Source organism: Staurois parvus, unplaced genomic scaffold (genome assembly GCF_062004578.1).
Source record: "Staurois parvus isolate SC_StPar_1 unplaced genomic scaffold, SC_StPar_1.0 ptg000714l, whole genome shotgun sequence".
Taxonomy (NCBI): domain Eukaryota; kingdom Metazoa; phylum Chordata; class Amphibia; order Anura; family Ranidae; genus Staurois; species Staurois parvus.
In genome coordinates, this window is record NW_028318510.1 from 3,388,699 (window position 1) to 3,411,069 (window position 22,371).

General features: G+C 41.5%; 1 protein-coding gene across 2 annotated transcripts in view; it reads left to right on the top strand.

Annotated features, from left to right (window-relative positions):
- PPWD1 (peptidylprolyl isomerase domain and WD repeat containing 1) overlaps positions 1–22,371 on the top strand; it is a 39,126-nt gene that overhangs the window by 240 nt on the left and 16,515 nt on the right. The window contains exons 2-6 of one of the 2 annotated variants that reach the window (XM_089653458.1): positions 8,725–8,827; positions 8,925–9,025; positions 12,088–12,208; positions 13,033–13,480; positions 18,279–18,469. In XM_089653458.1, coding sequence (XP_089509584.1) covers positions 8,725–8,827; positions 8,925–9,025; positions 12,088–12,208; positions 13,033–13,480; positions 18,279–18,469 — 964 coding nt within the window. The remainder of the gene's footprint in view (positions 1–8,724; positions 8,828–8,924; positions 9,026–12,087; positions 12,209–13,032; positions 13,481–18,278; positions 18,470–22,371) is intronic. The other variant, XM_089653459.1, reaches the window with a different exon arrangement.

Sequence of the window (22,371 nt, forward strand, 5' to 3'; positions counted from 1 at the left end):
ACATGAGGGGCTGCCTGCTACTACAAGGCCCAGCATGACCGGCAGTACAAGGGACTGAAGGGTCCTACAGTGTCCGGTCAGCTAGGTGTAATACAATAGTAAAGTACCCTTCACACTGGTACCGACAGCTACAGTCACTCTTATATTTTCTGAAAGCAGACACCTTGGAGAATAAAATAGTGGTAGTTCCAATGTTTTATGTCACATGATAGACTCGCAAAGTTATAAGAAATGCAGAATTTCAGTAAACACACTAAAGTGAATTTTAGGGCAAACAAACGCAATAAATGGCCTACAATTTGGTAAAATATAAAAGACAAGGTTGCACCGAGTAAAGAGATACTCCAGCATGTCAAACCTTAGTGTTACTAAACCCACAACAGTACAATCAGTCTGTATATGCAGTAAAGCATGCTTGTTATACTCACTGTGGAACCTGAGGGGTTAATTATTATACAGGATTTATATAGCGCCAACAGTTTGCTCAGCGCTTTACAATATAAAGGGAGACAATACGGCAATGATACAGTTCAATACAAGAGGGTTAGGTGGACCCTGCTCCTTGGAGCTTACAATCTAAGAGGGAGGGGCTAGTGGTACAAAAGGTAATAACTGCGGGGGGATGAACTGATGGGGGAAATAGAAGATTTGGTTATTCCCTGAAGAGAGAGGTTTTCAGAGATTGCCGAAAAGTGGGCAGAGTAGGCGAAAGTTGGATAGATTGGTGTAGAGAGTTCCGGAGGATGGGGGAGGCTCTGGAGAAGTCTTGTATATGAGCACGGGAGGAGGAGACGAGAGCAGGAGGTCGTGAAAGGAGCTAAGAGGACAGTTTGGGTAATATTTGGAGACAAGATGGGGCTGTAATTTGGAGCAGAGTCATAATTAGTTTTATATGTTGTTAATATTTCGAATTTTATTCTTTGGGCAATGGGAAGCCAGTGGAGGGACTGGCAGACATGGAACGGTTAGTAGGGTGGATGAGTTGCTTGAACCTGTCTTCTCTGATCCTCCCCTTTTTCTTCTGTCCCCAATCCATCTGCTGATAGTACTGAGCTCTAGGAGTCACTCTGCACATGCTCAGTTTGGTGTATTGCTAGAAAGGTTTGTTGTTTTTGTTTTTTTTTTTTCTTTTCTTTGGGAGGCTGCATATGATCAGCAGAGGGCCAATTGGCACTGTCCAGACAGAGGGTCAGGGGTTATGCAGTCTCGTAGGACAGTCAAAGCAGAATGAAAGCTCCTCCTACAAGCCTTAACCAGTGCTGAGCTGGACACTAATAGAAGTCATATGATTGCTATATACTCCTGATGAGAAAAGGTATTTAGCAGTTTATATTTACTAAAATAATTGCTTTTCCATGTTCTGTGTACTGTGGGAGACCAGATATAGTGAATGCAGGATCAGGGGTTTTGAAATGGCAACAAACTTTAAAAGCCTTAACTTTCTATAGGTGACACTTCAAAAGCCCCTATAGGTCATCAGTTTAGTGTTATGGAGGAGGTCTTGTGCTAGAATTATTGCTCTCACTCCGGTGTGCATGGCTAAAAGACCCTGCATGTCTCCTCTGGACTCCACTGAATGTATTGCAATGCAGATCACATTGCAACACATTACTCCCAGTCTGTTCTCAGGCCAGGGAAACTGATACAGGGACCTGGAAGTGACGTCATACATGCCACTTTCCGGGTCACAGCAAGAAGACGCACACATCTGCTCTCCTCTACTTGCTGGTACCAGCTATATCTGCCCCTGGCCCACAGATTAGCAAGCGGAGCTTAGAATACATGGCGGGAAGGTGCCATTACCGGGGGTGTGTGTGGAAACAATTGGGCAGCAGTGCAGCCCGCCAACTACTTCCACCTGACAGGCAGGAGTCTGCTTGTCAGTTTTATACGCAATCCCATTGGCTGCAGCCATCGGATTGTGTATAAAAACTCGCCCGCTGTAAAGTTCGTACGACATACAGACCTGGCAGCAAAAGGGTTAAAGGATAGGTTCACCTTTTACTAAATTATAACTACACTTTTTTTCAGGTTGTAGTTTTTTCATTTAGTTTTTTTTTTGTATTTTTTTAATGGAGCCTGCAGAGCATTGCACCTGCAATCAGCAGATCTTGGGTACAATGTCAGGCTCCTGCACAATCGTCCCCTAGCTTTGTGCTTATACAGGCATTTAATTACAAAGCTAGAGGAAGACTAGATAAACTTCAAACATACTAAGCAGTGTGCTGAGCAACCTATTCAGACTTCAAGAATGTCTGCTGCAGTGGCAGAGTGTTCTTGTAGTTTTTCATGGAGCTATTCCTGTGAATAAATGACAAGGCTGTGTGGGAGCAGAACCCCTTCACAGCTGTGCGGTTTTTAAAATGTGACTGTGGTTGCGGGAGAGGATCCCCCAGTGCTGTCACAGGGAGGGGGGGTTTGGGGATCAGAAAATTGGTGGGGGTGAGCAGATCTTGAGCTGCTTACACATTACACCCTAAATATGAGTGTAATGTGTATCATGCTCCAGAAGGTGAACCTATGCTTTAACCTGCAGAGGGGCTGGATATTTTTTTTCTTTCTTTAAGTCTTTACTACCGCTTTATGCATTGACTATCTGCACAACTTAGGGTAAATGCTGCTGTCTCATCCATATGAAACTGTCTCACTGCTATGCATTGATTATCTGCAAAATGTAGGATAATTAGTCTATATAATTTTGTCTGTTTGTCCTGATTGATTCTCTCCTCCTTTTTGCCTCTCTGTGATCAGAGAATCAATCATCTTTTATGACTGGCCTGTCTGTGATCATTCCCCCCCTTTCAATTCATGAGTTCCTTATCAGTAACTAATTGGGATGGGTAAGGATTCCTCATTTGATCATCTCCCTTTAAATTTGGACCAGCTTATGTGGGTCACAAAAGGGAGTACAGTCACAGGGCATTTTACAGCGTAAGTTTGAAGTAGCAGTTGAACACAGCAGTTGAACTAAAGCAGCAAGAAGATACGACAAAGAACCCTACTGCACTCTGGATGGAATACAAGCAAAATGTCATGGGAAACATCTCCTACAAGTCTGATTCCCACTCTGTCTACCTTTTTAATATGCCCCCTTTACCCCTCCTTTTCATATTAGTATCCTCTGTTCTCAAAATCTCATTTCTCTGTCTGGCTACCCTACTTTCTCTCCTCTGAAATACCCATTATCATTCTTGGTTATTTTAACAACCCAGCTACATCCCAACTCTTCAACTTAACCTCATCTTTTGCCTTAACACAATGGACACAGTCCTTCACTCACTCTATTGAAAATACATTAGACCTTGTCTTCTCCCATCGTTGCACTCCCTATAACCTTACAAACGTCCCCTTTCCTCTCTCTGATCACAATCTCATCATCTTCACAATGTCCTCCTCTTCAAACACTTATCCCTCCAAGCAGCAAACAATTACTCACAGAAACCTTCACAACTTTAAGCCTTCTCTTTTCTACTCTGCAACTGACCACCTCTATGACAGAATCTCTCCCCTGTCCTGCCCTGACCTGGCCACTTCTGGTTTCATCCACACTAGACTCACTTGCTCCTCTAACTACTCGAAGTATCAGACCCCAACCATTACAACCTTGGCAGACTGACGACACCAGAAATCTTAAGAGACATAGCTGTGCACTGGAGCAATTATGGCGTAAAAGCAAATCCCAGTAAGCATTCACCCGATATCGTCTTTCTTAAATTACAATTCCTCCCTCCATGCTGCCAAGCAAGCCTACTTTGTCACTCTTTTTAATAGCTTGCCATCCAGTCCTCATCGTTTTTTCTCTAATTTTAACTCTCTACTTTCTCCTCCGCCACCTCCACCCAGCACCTCACTCACTGCTTACGAGATTGCTAATCATTTCAAAAACAAGATTGATGTAATTCGTGGGGGCGTTTCCACTGCACAGAATTTATCCCACTTAACATACCTTATACTAAACCTCCCTCAACACTTTCCTCTTTTGGCCTTGCTACTACCAAAGAGATAACTAAAGTTTTCTCAAAGCCCATCTCACCACTTGCCCCCTGGATCCTGTTCCCTCACAACTACTACAGTCACCCTCTTCTTCTATCCTATGCTCACTCACATCTTCAGTCTCTCCCTCTCTACTGACACCTTCCCCTCCCCTCTAAAGCATGCACAGATCCCTCCCATACTTAAAAAGCCCTCACTGGACCCCACCAACCTAAGCAACTTAAGACCCTTCTCCCGTTTACCTGGCTTTCGTTCATTCCACTGAAACTGCCCTACTAAACTCACTAATAATCTACTAACTGCTAAAACCAATGGACACTGCTCCATACTCTTACTACTTGACCTCTCTGTGGCTTTTGATACTGTTGACCATTCCCTACTCCTCAAAAAAAAAAAAAAAACCCCACTCTCTTGGCCTCCGACACTCTGCTCTCTCCTGGTTCTCCTCCTACCTATCTCAGCGCTCCTTCAGCGTTCCCTATAACTCTCTCCTCTCCACTTCCTGTTTCTTCAGGGGTCCCTCCTAGGTTTTGTCCTTGGACCCCTTCTCTTCTCCAGCTACACCTCCTCCCTTGGTCACTTGATAAACTCCCATGGCTTTAAGTACCATCTCTATGCTGATGACACAAAAATCTATCTTTCTACTCCTAATCTCACCCCTTCAGTCTCCTCTCGCATTACTAACCTACTAAGTGACATATCAGCATGAATGTCACTCCACTTCCTCAAACTAAATCTTTCTAAAACTGAGCTCATAATATTCCCTCTAGCCTGTTCCCCCTCCCCTGACTTCTTCAAGTCCAATCACTGGCCAAATCTTGTAGACTTCACCTCCGTAACGTCTCCAAGATACGCCCGTTTTTAAACGCTGAAACCACTAAGCAACTTATTCCCTCCCTGGTTATCTCGCGCCTTGACTATTGTAACTCTCTCCTCATTGGCCTACCTCATCACAGGATATCCCCTTTTCAGTCTATCATGTTGCTGCTGCCAGACTCCTCCACCTTACCAACCGTTCCATGTCTGCCAATCCCTCCATTGGCTTTCCATTGCCCAACAAAATTCAAAACATTAACAGTAACATATAAAGCCACTGTTATAACTCTGACCCAAATCACATCACCAATCTTGTCTTCAAATATCACCCAAACAGTCCTCTCCTCCTGCTGTCTAGCTCCCTTGTCTCCTGCTCCTCCTATGCTCCTCTCCAGGACTTCTCCAGAGCCTTTCCCATCCTCTGGAACTCTCTACCCCAATCTATCGCCTACTCTGCCCACTTTTAGGCGCTCTTTGAAAACCTCTCTCTTCAGGGAAACCTATCCTGCCTTCAGCTAATAATCAAATCCTCTATTTCTCCTATCAGTTCATCCCCCACAGTTATTACCTTTTGTACCACCAGCCCCTCCCTCTTAGATTGTAAGCTCCAAGGAGCAGGGCCCTCCTAACCCTCTTGTATTGAACTGTATTGTTGCTGTATTGTCTCCCTTTAAATTGTAAAGCGCTGAGCAAACTAAATACTAAATACTGGCGCTAAATACTGTATAATAATAATACCACTTTAAAGTAGAACTAAAGGAAGAAAATGTTCTTTTGCATTATGGATAGAGTAAGGGAGGGTTATAACTACTGTCAGAATTTTTTACCATCTCTGTCCTATCAGGGAGATTTCTTGTCCCATAGCCACAACAGGAAGTGATTGGAAATCCCCCAATTAAAAGAAATCCTTGTTGTCACCAGAACTAGTGACCCCATTGGAAGATTTTTCTCCCTCTATTTCTCTTCTGGTTACCCAAAATTTTGGAATTTCTTCAACTCTTTCAATTCCTCTATAATTAGTAGTGAGCAGAAGTATGTTTGGACACAAGTCCAAACCTGCCTGAGCTGTCTCACTGGGAAACTGTCAAAGTATTGGAGAAATTCCTTTCTCCATGGCTGCATGTATACACACCCCTTGTCTACGTGGGGCTGCGGTCAGCAAAAGTCTCCACCACCTATGATTGGCTGTCAGCTTTGACAGCTGCCTGGTAAGACAGCTCAGGCGGGTTCAGACTCATGTCCAAACATGCCTGAGCTCATCACTATTGGTGATATTGATGAACTGGACAAATCGAGTGGGTGAATCTTCCTAATAGGACCACAAACAGTAGTAAAAACCTAAGAGGTAGTGGAAGAGGGGCAATGCACACAGATTTTTGCTGGTTATCAAAATGTAGACAAAATTGAGACATCCAAGTGTAAGAGGTCACAGGGCCAAATGAAAAATCCTTGAGCCTGGGTTCACACTGGTGCGGAATTCGCACTAGTTTCTGTGTGAATTCCGCACCACATCACAATTGCACTCCGTTCATGCGAATCTCTGCGGGTGTGTGTGTTTTTTTAAAAAAAAAAGGGTCCTGCACCTTTTTGGTGCGGATGCAGTGCGATTTTGAGTCATGCAACATGTTTGTCTCAAATCACACTGCACAGAATTTTCATGTGATTTGCGCAGGAGTACGGTGCGGTTCCTGTGCGATCCAAATGCGATATGCCGCCCTGCACAAGTGTGAACCCAGGCTGAGAGTCCAAAGTGTTTATTGTTCAGCTGATTACAGTATTTGTTTCTCCTCAATGTGCATGACGTTATTGTTTGTTTATTTTTCTTTTATACATGTGTATTTTTAGTAGCAATTCTGCTTACCATTGTTTGTGTTTCGGTAAGTTTTTATTGAAAGTTAAAGTGGAATTCTAGCTTCATCTTAACTAGCCTTAAAACTCCCCCAACACCTAATGCTGATTAACGTGTAAGAAAAATGTATATGTGCTTGCCTATTTTCAGCCTGGTTCAGTCACGTGATCCAGCTCCCCTGCAGCCGCCGCTGGCTGACACGGGAGATCACATGACCTGAGTGGGCAGACCCCTGTCAGCTTTAGGGGAGGCCTGGTATAAATGGACTGGAATGCTGTCTGTTTACATATGGCTACCTCTGATTTAGTCCGAAAAAACAGAAAAGGACACATTTTTTTTCCGTTTATTTATCTGGAAATGGACGGACTCAGAGGAAGGTGGGTGTAAACAGACACATATCTGTTTACACCCACCTGTCCATAGGGCGGACCTGATCAGAATGCCTGTGTGAAAGGTGCCTTACTGTTAGCTGCAGACTGAAACATTGTATCCGTGTGTTACATTTTAGAGACAGAGCTGATTAACACACGTCAGACATACATCAGGTTCAGGACAGGATTAGCTCAGGTTCTTATCCTGTTCACATATGTGCGGTTTAGAAATGTTTCCCATAGAAGTCAATAGACCTGTAATCCGCATCTGAACCTGACTGCACTGCTCAGAAATCAGACATGACTCTTTTTAAAATCGCACTGAATGTGCACCGAACATATGTGTGAACAGGCACCAAAGGAAGCAAATTTATTTTTTTTTTTAAATTTCATGCAGATTGGATGCAGTTCACGCGCATCCAGTCAGCATATATGTGAACGGGCACTAAGGCCACTTTCACACTTTTTTTTTTTTTGTGCATTTTTAACATGACTTGTGACTAAAAAACTGCACCAATAACGCACCGCATGTTTTTATGCCTTTTTGCCACATTTTTCATTGACGTCAATGGGTAGGTGCGTTTTTTCTTTATTTTTTTTCTTTACGGGGGACCGAACCTGCACCAAAAATTCAGCAAGCAGATCTTGGAAAAACACACCTGACCCACAACAAATTAGTGTGAAGAGTTTCATAGGAATACATGGTCACACGTTTTTTTTTTTTTCTTTTTACATAAATGGAACAAAAACTGACCCGTGTGAAAACAGCCTAATCATATGGGTTCTTTTCCATGGACGTTCTCTTAGTTTTATCAGGTCAGTCACATTTGTTTGAAGAAAAAATGGATTGTTTTTACATAGTTATTTACACACACTGCCAACGCAAAAACAGACTGTCCGTTTTACATCTGTTTTTTGTCCATTCTGTTTTTTTAATGCAACAAAAATAGGGCTTTGATCCGTTTAAAAAAAACAGATGTTGACGGACGCAGATGAAAACAGATGATCATCCGTTTTTCCATAGAGATGTATTAATGTCTGTTTTTTATCCATCAATGGATGGATAAAAAAAAACGGACAAATGGAACACCCATGTGAAAGGGGCCTATAGGTTATGTTTATATTGTCTCATTGGATTCTAAGCCCTACTCCAGAAAAACCAAGGTTTCCATACGCTGCACTGATGGGGGCCAAATAGCCCCAAACAGCTGTATGCAATTTGGAAGAAATGTCTCTATAATATTAGACTGTATTTTGCACTGTACTCCAGTGGTTCTGAATGTGTATCTTGCTAAAGGGGTGAAAAGTGATGATTTGTATGGCTTTGCCCGCTGTCCTGAAAAAAGGACTACTCTTCTTTTTGGGGTATATGATAGAATGACACAAGGGTACCTTCTGTTTTAAGCTGTACTGTGGTATACACGGCACTCATTTACATCTTACAAAACATTGGGGGAACAGCTGTATTATCAATCATAGTTGAATTAACTGAGAGCAACTATGAGTTGCAGAGCACAAATTCTGCTAACAGATTGTTTCAAGTCGCATCAGCAGCATGCGTAGGTATAAGATGAGGATTTGCCTAGTGTCTTTAGCTGGTTAACAATATCAAATTTGCCAGAAAAGTGGATATAGCAAATTTAACAGATGTTTTTAGTAGCAAAGTTTATGTAATAGATTTTACCTTCGCTCCAGTTCTAGAGTTTGAGCATGTTTACTTGGACAACCTGCCAAGTGCTTCAATGTATGAACGCAGCTACATGCATCGGGATGTTATCACCCACATTGTTTGCACCAAGTAAGTGAGTCCTGTCTTTATAGTAAGTGTTAGACTGGTTTTTATCTTCTTCAGATAACAAGTAATCAATGTGGATCATATTTTTTTTTTTAAACAGGACAGACTTCGTCATAACTGCAAGCCATGATGGACATGTGAAGTTCTGGAAAAAAGTGGAAGAAGGAATTGAGTTTGTGAAACATTTCCGGAGTCATTTAAGTAAATTGGTTTTATTAATTATTTCATATTAAACAAATAAATCTTAGCATGCATTTCCTTTGTGTGTTTTGGAACATTTGTGGCAAACGGGTACTGAAGAAGATACTAGGATACTAGTAACAGTACTATGAAGAAGTAAAGATTTGACTCTTTCAGTGATAAAGGTTTTAGAATATTTTGTATGTAAAATTTAGGGCTTTCTGTTGCCTTTTAAGGTAAAAACTTGAAGTGTCCCAGCATAAACTAAATGTTATAATTAAAGCATAAAGTATTACATTCAAAGCGGAAAAAAAGTCCTGTATTCAAAACAAGATACCAGGTGTTACATCAGGTGTTGCAATCAAAACTTGTTTATGAAATGAAAAATCCTGTGTTCAAAAAACATCTAGGGGGAGATTTATTAACCACTTGCCCCCCCCCCTTCCAGGCTATTGTTTTGCGTTACGGCGCTGCGTTACTTTAAATGACAATTACGCGGTCATGCAACGCTGCACCCAAATGAAATTTACGGCCCTTTTTGTCTCCACGAGTTGAGCTTTCTTTTGGGAGTTTGATCACCTGTGCATTTTTTTTTTGTGCTACAAAAAAAAAAAAAGACCGACAATTTTGAGAAAAAAAACAATATTTTTGACTTTTTGCTGTTAAACATGTCCAGTAAAAAAAAATGTAAAAATCTAATTTCGTTATAAATTTACACCAAAATGTATTCTGCTATATGTCTTTGCTAAAAAAAAAAAAATCTCAATACGTGTAAATTAATTGGTTTACGTGAAAGTTATAGTGTTTACAAATGGCAGTATAGATACCGGAATTTTTTTTCAATTTTTAACTTTTGCTAGTAATCAGAGATAGAACTGCAGCGGGCATTCTGACACTGGGGGGAACTGACTTGGTGTCACTGACATCCTCAGCGGCACCAATACAGTGATCAGTGCTAAAAAAAAAGCATTGACACTGTACTAATGGCACTGGGCAGGAAGGGGTTAACATGAAGAGAGATCAAAGGGTTAATTGTGTGCAGGGAGTGTTTTTAAATAGGGGGCTGTGCACAGCCATCCAGAGCAGTGTGCCCGAGTTGATAGGGAGGAGGACTGTTAGTGAACAAAGCCGTCCTCCTCCCCATTGGAGATGCTGGGTAATCACCAGGCGCCAGCGGGTAATCACCGGCCGGGACCTGGTGATAGGCAGCCGCGAATGGCATATATATATACGTTATTTTGCACACCCCTGCCGCCCTGTAGCAGTATATCTGCTATAGGTGGTCAGGAAGCGGTTAAGTCTGCTTTCACACTGATCCATTTTTCTTCCACTTTTGCAAGAAAAACACGTGACCATGTATTTCTATAGAACTATTCACACTGATCCATTGCGGGTCTAGTACATGTTTTTTTTTTTTTAAATCCCGCTTGCTGCATTTTTGGTGCGTTACAAAAAAATTTGCTACAGATCTGTGATAGTTCTTTCTGCGGATCAGTGTGAAAGAAGCCTAAAACTGGAGCACACAGAATTTGACGCAGCTGTGCATAGTAGCCAATCAGCTTCTAACATCAGCTTGTTCATTTATGCTTTGACAATAAAACCTGGAAGCTGATTGGTTACTATGCACAGGTGCACTACATTCTTGGAGCTCCAGTTTTAGTAAATCTCCCCCCCAGCATTATAAGCATATCATGTGAAATGCTATCCTTTACAAAATAAAGCATCGTTAATGTATATAAACATACATAGACAAAAATCTTCCAAGTCTTCATTATTCAAAACCACCAAGGATCGGTGAACACAGCAGAGTAATTTAATTTAGACATGAAGAATGTTCATTGTGTATGAGATCTTGACAGTGTGAATCACATCAATGAAGTAAGGAAAGTGCTGCCTTACCAAATATCGCACCTGTTTGTATCAAAGTATAATCACTGTTGTGATTCCAAGACCCAAGCACTCCACCTGAATAGTTGTAGGATTAGTTTCCTCAATTCAGTCTAATCACAGGGAAGTTTGTTCAGTTAGTAACGTCAATCGCTCAATGTCAGAAGCTTTGCCCAGCATTTTTTGTCTGACAGGATGTCATGAGGGGCTCAAATATATTAAAGCTCACTTGCCCTATGTGCTTTAATACTATTTGACTGTTTCTCTGGCATCTCGGGAAGGATGGGTTGTGAAGTATGTGATGCTGGTGTGACCTACAACCATTTTCTTGACGGGTGATATGTAAAAGATGTAGCAAAAAGATAGCACGTGGTATGCAGGTGCTTGCTCAAGCTCTGTGACATAGGCAAGGAAAGAAATATTAACATACCTACTCTAGAATCAGCATTTTTATGAAAAAAAAGTCGTCAATGGAATGGCTGCTTTCATGTTTCTGTCTTGATATGCTACTTTTAAGTCTACTTTAAAGGAATATACAACATGTGCAAACGGGGGTAGTTGGATCCATTTGATGTGTGCAGTAACCCCGACTTGTATACATGCATAGTAGTTAGTTCTTGATATTTGGTACGTTACATATAGGGATGCACCAATACATGTTTTGTTTTTTTTTTGTTTACCGGTGTGTACGAGTACCGATACTTGTGCTTAAGTACTCACCGATACCAATTACCGATACCTTTGCGGTGCAATTTGAGCCTATACATAATGAATAGGCTCAAATCTCACTGCAAAGAATTGCATGTGATTTCAGCAGGAATGCGGGGCGATTCCTGTCTGAATCACATGTGGTTTCCCCCACCGCTCCTGGGTGAACCCAGGCTGAAGTCACTGTGACAAGTCTAGGTTCACATAGGAGTGGTGGTGGAAACTGCATGTGATTCGGACAGGAATCGCGCTGCATTCCTGTTCAAATCACATGCTTTTTTTTTTTTAAGTGCGATTTGAGCCCATTCATTTAGTATGGGGTCAAAATGCACTGCAAAGGTATTGGTATTAGTTATCAGAGCATTTTAACATGTACAAGTACTTGTACAAATGCTTAGTATCGGTACCGGTATCGGTACAACCCTAGGTACATAAAAATGTTCTTGCAGTTATAACAGTGGAATTGATTTCTTATTCTCTTGATACAGGTGTTATAGAAAGCATTGCAGCCAGTTCAGAGGGAGCTCTTTTGTGCACAGTGGGTGATGACCAAGCAATGAAAGTCTTTGATGTGGTCAACTTTGACATGATCAACATGTTGAAGCTTGGGTAGGTACAATATGCTATGACTATACCCTGGCAGTTGCACTGTTGAAATAAATTCTGCAATAAGCTATTTAAAGCGGAGTTCCACCCTTTTTTTAAAGAGCTTCTCTATTTTGAATTCCCTCGTGGTTTACACTCTGAAATTTGTATATTTTTTGCATTTCTACAAACCTTATTTTAAGATATCAGAACGGCATTTCCAGTCCTGGCTGCCTAGACGGGGTTCTCTATCTCAGGAGTCCTCTGGAAGCCTTTGATTGACATGTTGCCATAACAACGGGGCGGGAACTTCTGCTGACGCAGGCACAAGATCGGGAGGTGTATGCTGGGATAGCCAGCGGCACCTAATCCCGGAAATATACATTAGTGGGCTTCAGATGCCCACATCCTTGATGGCCCCTGCCTGGTTCCGAGATCAGGTGAAATATTAAAGATTTAAAAATAACAAGCATGATAAGTTATTACAGTTTTCAAAAATAATGTACAAGTTCTAAAAATAATGGAGGAGCTATTTTAAAAAAAATTGATTTATAGGGATTGGAGCTCTGCTTTAAACTGGTAATATGCTTAAAGCAGAACTTGTGGGGGGGGGGGGGAATATAGGGGCAATTGGGCCCCCTGCAAGGACTAAGTGCTGATTAAGTCTAAGGGGTGTAGGAAAAGGTTGTTTTAGTTACCATACATATAGCTCTACTGGAGCTCTTCTCTTTGAAACACGGGTGTGTGTAGGGTTCAGGGAATTGGGTATTGCTATGGATTTTTTTTTTACTACCCCCCTGCTGACTTTTTACAGTGTCCCTGACCCCATGTTTTCCTGTTTATTCCAGCTATCACCCTGGGCAGTCAGAGTGGGTATACTGTCCTGGAGATGCAATCTCAGCAGTGGCATGTTCTGAAAAAAGTACAGGGAAAATCTTTATTTATGATGGTCGGGGAGATAATAAACCTATGCATGTGTTTGAGAAGATGCACTCCTCACCTCTAACAGCAATCCGACTGAACCCAGGTTATAAAGTGGTTGTGTCTTCAGACAAGAGTGGGATGATTGAGTATTGGACTGGACCTCCTCGTGGGTACAAATTCCCCAATAATATCAACTGGGAATACAAAACGGACACTGATCTGTATGAGTTTGCCAAGTGTAAAACTTGTTTGACTGGAATAAATTTCTCCTCGGATGGTAAAAAGATGGCCACTATTGGAGCTGACAGAAAAGTGCGCATTTTTCGTTTTTTAACTGGGAAGCTAATGAGAGTCTTTGATGAGTCTTTAAGCGTAAGTAATATGACATTACTATTTGGATTTATGATTAGTTTGTGATCAAATTGCCTTTAACCACTTGCCTACAGGGCACTTATACCCCCTTCCTGCCCAGGCCAGTTTTCAGCTTACAGCGCTGTCACACTTTGAATGACAATTGCGCGGTCATGCAGCACTGTACCCTTATGAAAGACAGAGCTTTCCTTTGGTGGCATTTAATCACCTCTTGGTTTTTTATTTTTTGCTAAACAAACCAAAAACAACTGAAAATTTTGAAAAAAAAAATGTTTTTTTCATAGTTTTTGTTATAAAATTTTGTAAAGTGATTTTTCTCCTTCACTGATGTGTGCTAATGAGTCTGCAGTGATGGGCACTGATAGGCTGCACTGATGAGGCACTAGTAGGTGGCACTGATGGGCATTGACAGGCATCACTGATGGGCGCTGAAAGGCAGCACTCATATATGGCACTGTTAGGTGGCACTGATGCACACTTTCCGTTGATCGGTGATCTGCTGTGTCCGAGGGACACAGCGCACCACTGATCCCCGGGCTGCGCGCTCCCAGAGCCACGCATGTGCGGTTAGAGTGGGAGGACGTCATATGACATCCTCCCAGAAGAAGAGAACCACCTTGCACCCGTCATTACCTTATATGGCGGGCGGGAGGAGGTTAAAGGATAATTACATTTTTGAAAAAACTTGCCGTTCACATTCAGATAACCAGCAAAACTAAAGATCTCAGATGCAGACAAAAACACGTTCTTAATACCTGGTTTTACCAAGTTCACAATGTTTTCCCATCAAGCTTCCGCTAAATCTGTTAAGCATGATCTGGGCTGTGCCATAGTGAATAATGGACTTCCCCATATCAAAGCAGATCTAGCAGCAGATATGTTAACATGTGCATACTTGTTCAGTAATGTATAACAGGTATTTATAACCTCTGTGTTAGATAACAGTACTCCTCTGACAACGCTTTCCTCTTTTTCTATTTTGAGGGAAGGCTCCATCTTAGTATAGGCATCATCCAGAGTTAGCATCTACTAGATTAGAGTTAGATGCTGGCCTCCAGATGACAAAATCATATAAAGCTGGTGCCTGTGTAGTAGCCTATAAAATTGTTGCTTGTATGTATACACCAATCAACCATAACTTTATGACCACTGACAGGTTAAGTGAGTAACATTTATTATCTTGTTACAATGGCATCTGAAAGTTGGTAGGATATATTAGGCAGCAAGTAAACATGTTGTCCCTGAAGTTAATGTGTTTAAAGCAGCAAAAATGGGCATCAGTCAGGGTGCGCAGGCTGACCCCCTGTCCACAGCCAAAAGCACCTACAATGGGCACGTGAGCATTAGACCTGGACCACAGAGCAATGGAAGGCGGCCTGGTCTGATGAATCACAACTTTTTACATCATGTGGATGGCTAGGTTCGTGTGTGTCGCTGACTTGGGGAAATTGTGGCACCAGTGCATAGTATGGGAAGAAGGAAAGTATGCAGGGGCAGTGCAATACTTTGGTCAATGTTCTGCTGGGAAACCTTGGAATCTGCCATTCCTGTGGATGTCACTTGACACATATCACCTATTAAACATTGTTGATGATCAAGTACACCCCTTTAAGCAAATGGTATTCCATAATTGAGAGTGGCCTCTTTCAGCAGGATAAAGCACTCTACCATGGTGCAGAAAATGGTTCAAGCATGGTTTGAGGAACACAACCACAGGTTTGAGCTGTTGGTGCCTCCAAAGTCTCCAGAACTCAATCCAAATGAGCATCTGTGAAATATGCCAGAAAAACAAGTCTGATCCATGGAGGCCCTCAACTTACAATTTACAGGACTCAAAGGATCAGCTGGTGATATGGCTTGGTGGCAGATACTACAGCATACCTTTTAGAGGTTTAGTGGCATCCATGCCTTGATAAGTCAGTTCTGTTTCAGCAGCAAAAGGGGGGCCTACTCAATATCAGGTGGATGGTCATAAAGTTATGGCTGATCAGTGTAAGTCTTGTACAGTTCAGCCACTGCTGCTGCCTCTAGCTAGTTACCAGCCACTGTAGAAATTATTACGCACATGGCTTGGTTTACATATAATTTACAGTATACCCTATTGCCCTCCATTGCTTTTACCCAAAAAGACAGAACAGTTATTGGAAGATATTGGCCTGATGTATGTCATTGGATGTTCATACATTACTAATACATGTCCTGCTCTCCATGCAATTCTCAATAACCATGATTGAGCTTTAGGGCTAGTTCACACTAGATGCAGTTCAGTGCACTTTTTTCTGCATCAAAAATACATGCACAGTGTTTTCCATGTATTCCAATGGCCCTAGTTCACACTAGTGCAGTCAGTTCCAGTCAGTTTCCAGTGCAGAAAAAAAAAAACATGCTGCATTTTTTCTGCACTGAACCATACTGGAACATAGCAAACTGCATCAAAACTGCACCGGAACTGCGTTTGTGTGAACTGTAAGCAAAAACATATCCGGAGTGCATTTTTGTAGTGTGAGCTGTCCTTTACTCCACCATATTTCTTTAGAGGCATGTACAGCAATACAACGTGAGGGACATGCCTTTAATAACAATAATGCATTTTTAAAGAATATTTTGGAACATATTTGCACTGAAAAAACACCCATAGACATGAATATAATATATGTACACTTCCACAGTGTAGTTTGTCAGTTGGGCACTTTTTGGGTCTGCTTAGTGAGGCTTAGCTAAAATTTAGTTTTTTTGCCATCTCTGTTTTATTAGGGAGATTTTTCTTCACTTCTGTCTTGTAGACTCAACAGGAAGTAAGATATCTTTCCAATGTGAGACTAATCCCTCTTAGACAGTTGTGACAGGATCAACAGGAAGATTTCCCCTTTTCCTTTCTGGTAGCAATTCATAGTTTGATTTAGCCTTTCATCCCTGGTGACGTTATTGTTCAGGATGATTATAGAGGGTGAATCTTCTGAACGGGGGTCAAAGAGGACGACAATAAAAACCTGACATGGGCTCTGACCCCTCATCATTTTATTTAAGATCTGAAAAAACGCTTTGCCTTTTAGTTATACTCCTAACTCTTGCTTTACCACCCTTTCCAGACAAATTTAGTTTATTTCTTTTCTACATTTATAACTCAAATGAACATATGTATAGAAAATCATTATCACTTTCCACAATTTTCATTCTCTGTATTCACTTCACAGAGCCTGTAAATCCAATATGTATCCTCCTTGGATAACCCTTCAAATTAGATTTTGTCCAATGTCTTTTGATTTTACCAGTCCCAAAAAATGGACCTTGGAATCTGAATTTTAGTACATTCATGAAGTATTCAGACCTCCATTTTTTTTCAGTTTTGTTATGTGGCAGCCTGATGCTACAGTTGTTACTACAAAAGTAAAATGCTATCTGGCTACCGTGCGTTTCAAGAAGTAGTGCATGCAAATTCAGCCCATTCAGAATGAATGGGACTGAAATCGCACTGCACAGAACTTGTCGATCTCACAGAAACCGCACAGCGTTCCTGTGCAATTCACATGCAATTCCTAATGTGAAAGGGCCCTAAAGTGTAGCTCCAGCCACAGCACAGCCATCCAAAGCAGTGTGCTTACAGTGAAGCACACAGACACTGCCCCATAGTAAAACATACCCAGCATGCAGTTAACCCTTTGATCTCCTCTCATGTTAACCTCTTCCTGCCCAGTGCCTTTAGTATAGTGTCAGTGCGGTTTTTCTTTCACTTATCACTGTATTGGCATCACTGGGGATGTCAGTGATACAAAGTCAGTTCCCCCCAGTGTCCAGAATGTCCGCTGCAGTCCCGCTATAAATCGCTGATCGCCACCATTACTAAAAATCCCTGTGTATATATACCGCCATTTGTAAACACTATGACTTTCACATAAACCAATTAATTTACATGTATTGGGATTTTTTTTAACAAAGACATGTAGAAGAATACATTTTGGCCTAAATTGATGCCGAAATTTGATTTTTGAAAAAAGAAATTACTGGACATGTTTTAATAGCAAAAAGTAAAAAAAAATATTGTTTTTTTTTTTTGTTTTTTTTTTTAATAGCGCAAAAAATAAACGCACAGGCAATCAAATACCACCGAAAGCTTAATTTGTGGGGGAAAAAAAGGACGTAAATTGCATTTGGGTGCAGCGTTGCATGACGGCGCAATTGTCAGTTAAAGTAATGCAGCGCCGTAACGCAGAAATGGCCTGGTTAGGAAGGGGGGGTAAATCCTCAGGAGGGCAAGTGGTTAAAGTGTATGTAAACCCAAACAATGAACTTCTCTTCTTTGCTTCCTTTTGGTCTTCAGAAAATAATATTGAAAGTATGTTTTGTCAGAAATGTATAGCTGTCCTGTCCAAACTCCCTGTGTTGTCAAATAAGCCTGTTTAGCCCTCCTAGTTCTTATCTTGGACTACAGGTCTATTAGTGCCTATGTTGTGGACATGGGAAAAAGAGGTGAGATATACAGTAGGAGTTTAGCAAATGAAAACTGGACGCTTCTGATGCCACTATGTTGATTTGCCAAAATGCTGTGTGTTGTCATCCCACAACAGAACTTAGAAGCAGAGTGAATTTCTGGCAAAATCCACACATATTCTTCTGTACGTGTGTTAAAGTGATGAAACATGGGGAGAGATGAAATGTGTGCATGGTTTTTGCTTTTTTTTTCGTTTAACTTAAAATGAGGGCTCAACACAGTACAGTAACCAACATGGTGCTCATCTACAGATCTACAGTTACAATAAACGCATTGATTCCAGGCTTGATTGTGATCTTCTTTTTACAGATGTTTACAGAGTTGCAGCAAATGAGACAACAGCTACCAGACATGGAATTTGGGAGGCGCATGGCTGTGGAGAGGGAGTTGGAGAAAGTGGATGCCATTAAACTAATTAACATAATTTTTGATGAGACTGGCCATTTTGTGTTGTATGGGACAATGCTTGGTATTAAAGTGATTAACGTAGAAACAAACAGGTGAGTTGTAATATAGAAAAACAACCAATATCTATTTTAGAAACTTGCCTATTGCCCACCCTCTAACTATCCTAAGGTGAAAATATACCTTCCCACGTTAATTTTTCCTTACAGCGGTCCTGGCTGTGTGCAGATCCAGTTCTGGTGCTGTACTTCGATCCTTGGTGAAGTCATCACGTATGCAGGAAGTGACTGCCTGCTTAGGTAGAAAGCCTGATCTGTAAATCTGACTCTGAGCTGTGTCAAAATTTATTACCAGGTCCAGAGACGAGTGAGAGCTGAAAAGTCAGGTATATATAAGGGAGATCATTTTATATTTAAAGTGGTTCTAAAGCCATCTTGGCGTATGTTTAAAAACCCAACGGATCTTGGAGGGGCAGCTCTCCCAGAATTTAACCTTTATTATATCGCAGCCCAAATGTCACATCCATTTGACATAGACAAGGTAAGGTTTTTCACCCTTCTTTGCCCTACCTGGACACAACTGTCCTCCTGACCCTTTCAGTGACATTGCATGAAGTTTGCAGGGGTCTGTAATGCCTGGAGACCGAAGCTCTCTTTTGTATCCATACAGGTGAATTTGACATCTGGCGTCTAACAAACTGGAAATTCCGGTGTTTAATGATTACACTCCCCTATGGCACAATAAATCTCTCCCAGAACTCCTCTCAATACCTAATGCCGATCTTTGGAGTGCTATGGGCATATACTTCCTCCATCACTTTTTATCCTCTGGAAGTCTTAAAACATTTGATAGTTTGAAGGCAGATTTGTCATTGCCCAATCATATTTTATTTTTATTTTTTTTAGATACTTACAAATTCATCATGCCCTACAAGTCCAATTATCTTTTTTTCTACTTGCTCACAGCCAGTGTCCTTTCCTTTTTATGGAGGTGATTAAAGGGGAGGAAACCCAAAAACCGATCTCCACGTTTTATAGTATGTTACTCCTGCCCTCTGCATCTAACTTGGCCTACAGGGTCAAGGTGCGCTTGGTATCTGATGTGGGAGAGATGTATGATGAAGACTGGAGCGAGGCAGAGTCGCCTATCGGATTGCCTCACTCTATATATTATGCATCGCTCCTTTCTCACCCCACTTAGACTAGCCCGCTATAAGTGTGCCCACAGTATCATGTATCCTTATGTGTAACCTTAGCACCAGTACCTTTTACCATTTACTATGGGTTTGCTCTATTATGCAGGAATATTGGACACAGGTTGTTAAATTCTTTCATGACACCATGAGCTCCCCCTTAACATTGCACCCTAAACAATGTTTGTTGGGTCTTTTTCCTAACCCAGATCGGGACAAACTCACCAAAATGTCTTTACTTGAAACTTTATTTAAAGTTAGGAATTGATAGCAAGATCTGTACCCCCTAAATTGAGGACTTAGATCTGTAAAATAAATAATACATTTGTATGCAGCCATAGTGGTTGCCTATCCAAGTACAACAAGGTTTTAAATGGTTAGCTGCAGTCCACTGTAATGTGCGTGTGATTATACCACATCTGAGTAGTTTCCTCTTTGAATAACTCAAAGTCCAGTTTGATTTGCCTTGTGTACTACTTCCACACATGTTTAATTTTACATGAATATTGTGTACATGATACCCATACCTTGTAGCAGTTGGTAATACTGTGATTTTTGGGACCTCTTTGGCCTATTCTAATGTGTCTTGTGTGGCTATTGGTAATATTAAAGCGGAGCTTCACCTAAAAAGGGAAGTTCCGCTTTAATGCCTCATCCCCCACTCCCCATTAGGACTTGGTACTTTTGAGGAGTGGGGGGGGAGCAGGGAACCCGATTTTGATAGGTCCCAGAAAACTATGGGACCATTTGCAAAATGCTGCGCTACTTGCGTAGTGCGCACCCAGCTGTGAAGCCGCAAGCTGTCACAATTGAGTACCCACACTTAAGATGCCATCGCCAGGGAGAGAGGACAGCTGGTGAAACCGGCTACGGTGAGCACACCACTGGATCGAGGAACAGCTTTTGTAGCTGATGACGTTTAATTTTTGTACGTTTTGACTGGAGCTGTACTTTAGGTCTATGCCCAATTATTGATATTTTCTTTCTCTTTGTCTATTATGTCCTGTTAAACATTATTTTGTTCAGGGGAAAAAAACAAACAAACCAACATCCCTAACCATCCTTGTAACTACTACCTTTTTTTATTATGGTTTTTTTCTGCGGCCCTGTCTATACCTGCTCCGTAAAGATTGCTTATGACTGCTGCTGCTTTCATTTAAATGCTGTGAGGAGGAAGCAGGAAGCAGCCCCACTGTGTGTGTCTATATCGTGCAGCTCCATAGAGACACAGCGCAGTAGTGAGCATATACACTGTGTGCCCCCATAGCAAGCTGCTTACTATGGGCGCATGAGAAGAAGAGGAAGAGCCAAGGTCGCTGGCGAGTCTCCCCAGAAAAGGAGGTTCATGCAAAACCGTTTCACAGAAGAGGCAAATATAATGTTTATTATTTAAAAAAAATTTAGTAACACTTTAAAGTTGTTTTAAAGACTGAAGGTTTTTTTACCTCTATGCATGAAGGCAAAAAACCTTCAGTATGCAGCTCCCCCTTCCACCTCAGCCCTCCCAATACTTACCTGTGCCCAATCTTGATTCAAGGATGTGCACTGGAGCAACCACTCCCTTGGATCTCTCCTTCCTCATTGACACAGCAGTGGGAGCCATTGGCTCTCACTGCTCTCAGTCACAGCTGGTGAGGAGGGGGCAGGGCTAAGTCACATTCTGTGTGTCTTATGGACACACAGAACCAGCTCGGGAGCGAGCATGCACGAGTGACCCTGTAGTTGAGGTGTCAGGAGTGCCGGCAGGAGACCTGAGAGACAGAGCAGGTAAGTACGACATTTTTGTAAAAAAAAAAAAAAAAGCCCTTTACAATCACTTTAACCGCTTCCCCACCACACTATTGCCGAAAGACGCCTACAGTGCGGTCCTCCAGGGGTGCCCATCAGCTGATCACAGATTGCAGTAAAGGGCCAATCACAGCAGCCATTACTGTATGATCAGATGTGTCCAATCACAGCTGATCACATGTAAACAGACTTGTCAGTTATCGGTAGTCCTTTCCTCACATTCTGGGGTTGATTTACTAAAGGCAAATAGGCTGTGCACTTGGAAGTGCACTGAAAGTGCAGTTGCTCTAGATCATAGTGAACATGAAAGGAAAATAGAAAACAGTATTTTTGTTTGGGCATGATTGGATGATAGAAATCAGCAGAGCTTCCCATCATTGCAGAGCATTCCCTCGGACCTAGAGCAACTGCAATTTAAGTTCAATTGCAGTGCACAGTGTATTTGCCTTTAGTAAATCAATCCCTCTGTGTCTGTGAGAAAAAGAGAACCAATAACAAGCAAGGCTGTTTCAGTACATTGTTTACACAGATGATCAGACACTGAATATCCGTGCAGCCTCAGAGCACATCAGTGAAGAAAAATTATTAATTTGCAAAATTTTATAACCAAAACGTTTTTAAATTGTTGGTCTTTTTTTTGTCATGCAAAAAATAAAAAAACCCAGTGATGATTAATACCACAGATAGAAAGCTTTTGTCTGTCTCAAAAACTGATAAAAATTTCATATGGGTACAGTGTTGCATGACCACGCAATTGTTATTCAAAGTGTGAGCACTGAAAGCTGAAGATTTCCCTGGGCAAGAAGGTGATGAAAGTGCCCTGTATTGCAGAGGTTAAGGATTGATAGGACTTGGGAGGTGAGTGAAATGCTAGTGTCAGAAATTTGTTTTGCACCATATGAAGTTTTAAATACAGCTATTAAAATAATTCTTTGCATTCCATTTGTTAGTGATATATACACTGTAGATTGCTACCACTGGTTGAAGGCTTACTTTAGTCATGTGTTTTGGCACAGT